The 9,237-nt window shown below is 50.5% G+C and overlaps 1 protein-coding gene across 1 annotated transcript; it reads left to right on the forward strand.

The window, feature by feature from the left end:
- Window positions 1–5,376: 5,376 nt before the first annotated feature.
- Window positions 5,377–8,326, forward strand: TCL1A (TCL1 family AKT coactivator A). Its single transcript, XM_086708449.1, has 3 exons — window positions 5,377–5,512; window positions 7,682–7,852; window positions 8,270–8,326. Exons 1-3 carry the CDS (start codon window positions 5,393–5,395, stop codon window positions 8,324–8,326), a joined length of 348 nt encoding a protein of 115 aa, XP_086564575.1. The 5' UTR covers window positions 5,377–5,392.
- The last annotated feature ends 911 nt before the right edge of the window (window positions 8,327–9,237 follow it).

Raw genomic sequence — 9,237 nt, forward strand, 5'->3', positions numbered from 1 at the left:
CTTCGGCTCAGGTCATGATCTCGTGATTTGTGAGTTCGAGCCCCACGTCGGGCTCTGTGCTGACAGCTCAGAGCCTGGAGCCTGTTTCAGCTTCTGTGTCTCCCTCTCTCTCTGACCTTCCCCCACTCATGCTCTGTCTCTCTGTTAAAAATAAATAAACGTCAAAAAAATTAAAAAAAAAAAAAAGAGAAGAGGACCAATAGGACACTTATGGTGATGAGCACTGAGTCATGTATGGAAGTGTCGAATCACTCTATTGTCCACCTGAAACCACTATAACATTGTATGTTAACTATACTGAAATTAAAAATATATATAAATCTAAAAAATTAATTAAAAATAATAAAATAAACATTGAAAATACAACCAGCATATGATCCAGCAATCCTAATTGTGGGTATTCATCTGAAGGAAATAAAAATACTTTCTTGGAAAAAAATATATAAGATATCCTACAATCGAAGATCTGGGTCAAGAGATATTGGGTAAATGGTACAGAGGGGATTTTCAGTGTGGAAGCTGAAAGCAATACGTAGTTAATATATTCCCTCAACTTATATATCTAAGAGGCATGAAGGTGATGAGCCAGTTTTCTGGAAAGAAATATGTGAGTTATTTTGCCAAGAAAAAAAAAAAAAAAGAAATCTTTTCCTGAGGTAAAATTAAAGCAACCATATTGAAGAATTGGAAGTTGGCATCATGAGAAACAAATTGATCCACAGCACCGACAATGTTGGGGGCATAATCCCTAGAGGGTGGAATCATCCCAGGGTTGAGAAATACCTCTGATACCGACTTAGGTCAACTCTAACTCACCGCGGCAAATCTAGCTCAAAGCATCCATTGCAATTCTGCTACCTGCCGCTCCCTCCACCAACCTGTCAGGTTCAACTACTCGGTGCCTTTTGAGTCGGGACCGTGGGTGTGTTTTGCGTTTGTGCGGTGTGTGCACCGGGTTGGTACACGGCCTTGCTCCTCAGAGGTGGTTCAGGCTCACCCCGGACCTTGTCGGAAATGCCAAGTCTCCACCCAATCCTCCACCCGTTTTCCCAACGTCCCCATAGACACCTTACCGTTCGAAAAATGTTTAAAACGTAAAGAAAACTCTTAAGTTTGAAGAGAGATCATAGCCACGCAGGGGGTAAGGCTATGATCGGTCCCTGAGCTCTACTGGGAATATCCTTGTCCCACGTTCTCCAGTAATCTAAAGATGAAATTTCATCCCTTGTGGGTAAAGGCCGTAACATCCCTTTTTACTCTGGGCTCACTTGTTCATCAGCCTTAATGATCTAAAATGTGGTGCAGATGTCCGAACAAACAAACAAAATCCACTCCGGGTGACTTAGCATGGATGTCTCAACATCTACCCATCAGGGAATAGGGAAGGAAGTCAAGTGCAGGCTGGGGGTGAGGTTTACAATGAGAATTGACGGTAGAAAGAATAGCTTTAACATTTTCCTGGTTATTTAGTTTTATAAATCTTGTTCACGTCTCAAAAACAGGAGCTCAAATCTTAGATAAGTGGTTCTCAAGCTTCACCGCACATTAGAATCACCTGAAAAACCCTTTAAAAAAAAAAGAAAGAACACCAAAGCCTCAGTCTCAGAGATTCTGGTCTAAACGGGCTCAGACACACGTAGTTTATGAAAGCTTCTCAGGCGATTCTAATAAGCAGCCAGGGTTTCAATTCACCCAGCTTAGTGGTTTGGGGGCATTCATTGTAGGGCCCGGAGGCCTGGCCACCTAAGTAGCCCTACGTAGTTTCTTTATAGCTTGCTGGTCATTGCTGATGTTTAGGATGGCCTAACCTGATTACTTAATCCTGATTACCAGGATTTTAAGAGGAAAACACTTTAAATTTTTTTTTTCAACGTTTATTTTATTTTTTGGGACAGAGAGAGACAGAGCATGAATGGGGGAAAGGCAGAGAGAGAGGGAGACATAGAATCGGAAACAGGCTCCAGGCTCTGAGCCATCAGCCCAGAGCCCGACGCGGGGCTCGAACTCATGGAGCGCGAGATCGTGACCTGGCTGAAGTCGGACGCTTAACCGACTGCGCCACCCAGGCGCCCCAAGAGGAAAACACTTTATATATTAGAAGTGATTTTGAGGGGCGCCTGGGTGGCTCAGTTGGATAAGCGTCTGACTTTGGCTCAAGGTCATGATCTCACAGCTTGTGAGTTTGGCCCCCCAATGGGCTCTGTGCTGACAGCTCAGAGCCAGCAGCCTGATCCGGGTTCTTTCTCTCCCCCTCTCTTTGCCCCTCCTCCACTCATGCTCGCTCTCTCTCTCTCTCTCTCTCTCTCTCTCAGATAAATAAAACATTAAAAATCTTTTAAACAACAACAAAAAAAGAAGTGATTTTGACAGAAACTCAGAGAGCCTAGGACTGAATGATACAGAGACACATATCCAAGGTTTTGTGTCACAGTTAAAGAAAATCTAGAGGGAAATGGCAGAATGAGGCAGACACCCATCATCTGTCCCTTTTAATCCTCCCCCTATAGACCAATGCTTAACGTGCACCCAACAACCCTTGTTACAATGCAGTTTCTGACCCAGCTGGTCTGGGGAAGGCTTGAGGCGTAGCTGGTCCAGGGGTCATACTTACCATAGCAACTTGCTAGATCCTACTGATGGTCAGGACTCACTCTCAGGGCCCTTTTTTGGGACCCAAACAAGAAAATGGCTTCCTCACTCCTGCAGAATGAATTCCATTGTGGTCCTTCATATCCAGAACCACTCTGCTCAAAATCATTCTTAATCTCCCACTGGACAACGTTATCAGAGGATCAGGGACTATTGAGTTAGAATGGGCTTCAAGGGCACCTAGCTTGGCCCACTGATTACCCAAGTGTGGCAATGAAACCAAGATGCAAAGGATCTGCCAAATTCACAGGCGATAGAGGCTAAGTCAAAACTGGATCCAAAGCCAGACCATGAAAGCAGCAGTTAAGGATTCTACATAAAAAAAAAAAAAAAAAAAAAAAAAGTCAAAACAATTGCTTTGGGTTACTTTCTTTTTTTTTTTAAAGTTTATTTATTTATTTTGAGAGAGAGAGAGAGAGACACAGCTTATTTATTTTGAGAGAGGGAGGGAGAGACACAGCACGAATTGGGGAGGGGCAGAGAGAGAAGGAGAGAGAGAGAATCCCAAGCAGGCTCCACACTGTCAGCACAGAGCCTGAATCGGGGCTCGAACTCATGAACCGAGAGATCATGGCCGAGCCTGAAATCAAGAGGGGACGCTTAATCGAATGAGCCACTCAGGCGCCCCTCTTTGTGTTATTTTCTAAATGAAACACCACTTGATTATACTCAGGGAGTTTGTAGACGAATAAAGCAAGGTCCATAAAGCTGGACCCACTGGCCTTCCGGCCCTAAGATGGGGCAGATAACGTGCTGGAGAGGCTTGCCTGTCCTTGGGACCACACAGGAGCATTGTTTCCTTTCCGGTGGGATTTCCATAAAGAAGTCTCAAGGCCCCCACAGAAGCTGCCCCATGTCACTTTCGTTTTCTGGAACCCCTTCTCAAGTGATTTTCTAAGCCCCACAGAAGAATGACATCCACTTTTGGGTATAATATCTTGCTCAATATTAAGAAACCCTCGTGTGAAACTGAAGACCTACACTGTTCTTTCAAAGGGGATTGGGGGTGTAAGGATCATATTGCCAGAACGTTGAGAAACATACCCAGCCAAGTGAGTCTGATTCTCGGTCCATTATTCGTTCCTTTTGTGGCTCCTTCAAAAAAACGGAACAAGTGCCAACGAAATCGGCAGACCCGGGGGCATTCTGAGTCCTGGGGCCATTGATGCGGCTGGGTCAGTGACCACACCGGCTCCTAGGTGTCCCCTTTTTTGCCACACTGTGTAAGCTGGACTCGTTATCATTTTTGGCCTCAAAGCTCAGGACTAGGATGAGACTGCCCCCGCAGACAGATTACCATATTATCACGGTCCCAGTAGCTATCTGAGTCTGGAATTAAGAACCATCCACAGGGAAATCAGCCTGAATGCCACAAGTCTGAATGTTAAATACAAGCACCACAGGGGCTTCCCTGGGAGGGAGGTCTGCTGGGCTCGCGGTCTGCCCTCTCCACTCCCAACTTTGCTTGGCTTTTGTCTTCTATTTCGTGTTCCTGGTAAATCCAATTCTGTCTCTATTACCATAGGCCACCTCAGCACTTCCTTGGGAATTAGGTTGTCTGGACAGGCAGGGAAGCAAATACATACCTCTGGTGTCAAGGGATCAGGGTTAAGCTCATTTTCACTTTTGTGATATTTCAAAAGATCACAAATTGTTTTCTTAGGGCCTAGTCAGAGAGACAGGAAAGAGCTGGAGGGTGAGACACCAAACTGCGGCCAGTGGTGATGTTTGAGCAATGAGCCTGGAGCTGCTTTTACATGTTTCTCATTGTCTTTATTTTTCTTAATTGCCTTAATGGGCATGTGGTGCGCTGCAAAGCGAAGTGAAATTGTTTTCCTTAGTTGCTGTAATTTACAGAGAGACAGTTTGATCATATAACCCAGGGACTTTGCAATTCCATTGATCTTGGGGTAGAGGGAGAGGATTCTTTTTAAGTGAACGATGTGTTCACTAACGAATTCAAAGCCTATAAAGGGAAAAACCCATGTTTCTTCACCGCCCTGTTTCACAATAGCTATTAGATGACCACACCATCATCAAAGCGGTGGAAAATGTCCGTGGGAGGGGGACCGGGGCTTCAAGAGTTGCACTTGGCCAAGGCAATTGATTCCGACACCCCATCCACAGGCTGAAGGTGATGCCGTGAACCTGGGAAAGTCCAGGCCTGGTTCTGGCTGCCATGGGTCTGTTCTGATCCCAGAAGATGTGGAGGGGGTCCTGGCTCTGGGTTGCCTGGCGTCGACTGTGAGTTCCCAGCAGAGGCCTGGCGTCTCTGTCTGAGTATGACTTGACCAGCCACACACAGAGCCCGACTCGGACAGTAGGGTCTGGGCGTCCCGGGGAGCGGAGGACGCCGGCACCTCCTGACAGAGAAAAGGCCAAAGGCCACAGGCAGGTGTGCCTCCCCAGCAGTGGGGAGTGGGGGCTGGCTGGCTGGGGGCCTGGAGAAAGCCCCGCGTCCACCGAGCTGGGTCTGCACTCCTAGACGGTGCCGGGGTCCCAGGGCGCAGGGCCAGCTCCCGAGCATTTCCTGCCAGTCGCTCCGCCCATCCCGCCTCGCGCTCCGCCCACGCCGCCTCGCCCTCCTCCCCGCTTCACGCCCTGCTCCGCGCAGCCCGCCCCCGCCCTCCTCCCGCCCCGCCGCTGGGGGGCGCCCGCGCGCCGCCCCCGCTATAAAGCGACGGGCCAGCGTCCCGCGCACCAGCGAGTGGGTTCCAGAGACGCCTAGGACGCCCTGGGAGCCATGGGCGAGCTCCCGTTCTTCAGGGCGCGCACGGCCTTGCACCCGGACCACCTGTGGATCTGGGAAAGGTCCGTGTACGTGGACGAAAACCAGCGTACCTGGCTGCCCATAATCATCGAGGTACAGCCGCCCTGGGGCAGGCGGGGCTGGGCGTGGGCGGCCGCGTCCACGCGGGTTTCTCTGCAGAGTGCGCTGGGCCACGTGGGGGGCCTGCCTTGGAGTTTGGGGTGTTTCGTGCCTCCTCTGTAGTGGCATTTATTTAGTTTTTTGCCTTTTTTTTTTAAATGTACCTATATGTACTTTTATTTAAAAAAATTTGGGGGGGCACCTGGGTGGCTCAGTCGGTTAAGTGTCAGACTTGGGCTCAGGTCATGATCTGACGGTTTGTGAGTTGGAGCCCCACATCGGACCCTGTGTTGACAGCTCAGAGCCTCGAGCCTGCTTTGGATTTTGCGTCCCCGTCTCTCTCTGCCCCTCTGCTGCTCGTGCTCTGTCTCTCTCTCTCTCTCTCTCTCTCAAAAATAAACATAAAAAATTTTTTTATGAATATATAGAACTTACCAAACTCAACACTCGAAAAACAAATAATCCAGTGAAGAAATGGGCAGAGGACATGAATAGACACCTATGTGTCCTTTAAAAAATCAAGTTAAATATTTACTTTTTTTAAAGTCAGGTATTTGTAGAATATCCTTTTTTTTTCAGCCTCTGCTTGGGGAAGATCTTCTTAAACATACCGCCCAAACCACAAACCAGAGTTTTTCACATAATCATTGTAGGTTCTGCATGAAGCATAACCCACTAGCAAACCGTGGGGCAGGGTTTGCTTCCGTGTAATTGAGAGCATTCTTAATATGTAAAGATTTACTTAAATCAATAAGAAAAAGATGAAGAAGGAAACTAAAAGTGGTTGAAGGATACAGAAAACTCTATACTAACACAGCAAGAATGGTGATTTCCACTTACATCTTGCAGGATGATCTGAATTATGTCTTAACAATTCTAATTTATTTCATAGATGGAAAATTGTTAAAAATATTTCCACTCTGGAGAGAGAGTCATTGAATAAGCATAAGGGCCTGGTTTATATGCCACGCACGATTCTAGACTGTTGAGGGTTTGCAGTGAACGTGATAAAATCCTACCACTTGTGAAGCTGACAGTGGGCTGGGGTGAAGGACAATGAAGTAATTGAGGCTGGTGGTAAGTTGTGTCGGATGAGAGGCAGTAACTAGTGGTGTGGGGTCTTCAGGCAAGACCCTGCAAGAGTATTCATTCTCGTTTGCCTGTCGTTTTAGTTGAAACCTTTGCAAACCACAGTTTTAGGCCTGCCTGCCTCGTGTGTATTTCAGAGAGTTGGATTTCCCTGAAATTTGTCCCTCTAGACGTAACATTTGTGCAGAGAGCTATCTGAAAGAAAGAGTACAAGCCCTGTGTCGATCTAGCAGAGAATGTTCCAGGCAGAGGACAACAGATACAAGAGATTACTGGGAATGTGGCATGTCCCCGAAATAGCGAGGAGGCCTTTGTGGCTGGAACAGGGTGGAGGGTGAGGGGCAAAATGGGAGAGGGGGGAGGCAGGGGCCCAGATAGTGAAGGTTTCAGGTGCTTCTGCCCACGATGAGAAGCCACTGGAGGGCATCGAGCAGGGGAGTGACGTTTTAGATGCACACCCTGGCTGTCGTGTGGGGATCTGGTTGTGGGGCACATGATCAACCAGGCAGCAAGTTAGATTTATTGCAATAGATGGGCAGTGGTGGAGGTGGGGAAAAGTGGTCTATCACCTGATTGTGGGGTCCGGAGATATGTGTCTCTCGATTTCCGCTCAGGTCATTATCTCACTGTTTGTGAGTTGGAGCCCCGTGTCGGGCTCTGTGCTGACAACACGGATTCTGCTTCAGATTCTCTCTTCTCCCTGTCCCTCTCTCTGTCTCTCTCTCTGTGTCCCTAACTGCCCCCCCCAAAATAAATAAATATTAATAAAAAATAAAAGGAGCTCTATGACAAAAAAAAAAAAAAAAAGAAAATCCCAGAGCAGCTGAACTAAGGAAGTTCAAGGACAAACTCTCAGTTTGTTGTGTGGCCCTGTCTCGGTGTCCAGACACACGTGACCGCTGGTCGTCTGGCCTGGCCAGAGTCCGCGAGAGGAGCATGCGTGGCTCAAGGGAACAACGGTCACAGGCAGTTCAGATGCCGGCGAGGCTGCGAGGGTGGCAGGAAGGACTCTGGTCATCTGTGGGCCCGGGAGCCTGGGCCCTGAAGGTGTGCCCGGCCTTCCCTCCTCTTCAGATGGAGAGTAGCCTCCAAGTACTCATGCGGCAGGAAGATGTGCTCCTGGGGGAGGCTGTGTGCCCCGGCCTGCTAGCCCCCGGCCTGCTGCCCTCCATGTGGCAGCTCTACCCTGGAAGACGATACCGAGGCTCAGACTCCAGTTTCTGGCGCGTCGTGTACCACATCGAGGCAAGTGTGTCCCTTCTCCCGGGGACCATCGGGTGGCCTTGGGTGGCCCTGCGCCCCCTCCCCCACGTCTGGCCTCCGTTCCCTCCGGCTCTGCAGCGAAAACTAAAAATAACAAGGGCAGGAGCTTACAGCTGCAGGATTTTAAAGGACTGGATGAGAGAGATGTTAGAAGAAGATGAATGACTGGGGCCACCCGCTGAGGTCCAACAGAAGCCCCCTCGGCTGCAGGGGGTCAGGGAGCCTCTCCGGAGGGCAGTCAGGGGGTGAAGGCCTGGTGGGGAGGAGGGGCTCCTAGAATCCCTCGCCCCCAAGCAGGTTCCCGCCTCCCGCTCCAAACTACCGGGAGGCCCAGAGCCAGGAAGAGAAGGATGGAAGGATGCCCAGGGCTCTGGCCATTGGTCCCCTTCTCTCATGCAGTTCAGTGGCACGGAGGAGATGCTCCTTGAGCAGCTGCCGGACCCGGAGTATGAGTGACGAGGTAAGGACCTTTGGGGCGTGAGACCTGTTAGTCTGGAGTGACCAGGTCGGGGAGAAGGAGCAGCCTTTTCGCCACGAAGGCAGTGCTGACTTCCACCCCGACCGCACTGCCCTCCGAGGGTCTCGGGGGCGGGGGTGGGGGGGGGGGTCTCCCCTCTGCCACCTCGGAGACTAATAATTTTTGGGCAGCCCCCTTACTGCACATCTGTACCGCGCCTCACAGGTTACGGGCATTGTGGATTATCACGCCAACTGCGCCGGGGATCGTTTGACTCGATAGGTCACCAGAATGAGCTTCGAGGAAGTACAGTAACTTCTTAGGTCCCAGAGCCATGTTCCAAATCCAGGCGTTCCGTCACCGGGCCCCTCGCTGTGGTCAGAGTCTGCCCCTGCGAGGCCTCAGCTCCGGGGACCCGCGCTCACCTCCAGGCTCCCAGTCCAGAACTGCCCCCGCCGGCTCTGCCTCTGCCCCCCCCCCCAAAAACCTCCCTCCACCCCACCTCCGGCCCACCCTTCAACTCTACCAGGTCCTGCCCTTTGCCTTTGACTGTGTCTTCTCTCGTCCTTCTCTTGGTCCAGGCCCCACAGCTCCTGTCTCCTCCTGTCCCCAAGTGCTGCAGGCCTGCAGTGGGGACGTTCGTGCTTGCGCTCACCCTCGTGTGCCAGCCCTGTGTATTTTGTTCTGTGCCCCCCGCCCCCCGCCCCGGGAGAGAATGAGAGGCAGGAGACGAGCCTGCCTGCAACCCCGTCCAGGTGCCCCGGCTGTCCTGCCCTCTGGCTTTCTCCTGGTGGGTTTTGGCCGCTCTCTTCATTCTGCCGCTCTCGGTTACTAGTGTTGTGGGGCTGCGTACCCCGGGCTGCTTCTCACTCTGTCCCCTCAGCTCCGTGTGCCTCTGGCTGCCAGGGAG

Source organism: Puma concolor, chromosome B3 (assembly GCF_028749965.1).
Source record: "Puma concolor isolate L17-30 chromosome B3, mPumCon1.1.hap2, whole genome shotgun sequence".
Classification (NCBI taxonomy): Eukaryota; Metazoa; Chordata; class Mammalia; order Carnivora; family Felidae; genus Puma; species Puma concolor.

Bases quoted from the DNA above. Each gene is read 5' to 3' on its own strand.
- TCL1A (XM_086708449.1), top strand. From the start codon at position 5,393: ATGGGCGAGCTCCCGTTCTTCAGGGCGCGCACGGCCTTGCACCCGGAC. The intron at 5,513-7,681 runs GTACAGCCGCCC...CCTCCTCTTCAG, and splicing joins GGCTGCCCATAATCATCGAG to ATGGAGAGTAGCCTCCAAGT. The intron at 7,853-8,269 runs GCAAGTGTGTCC...TCTCTCATGCAG, and splicing joins GCGTCGTGTACCACATCGAG to TTCAGTGGCACGGAGGAGAT.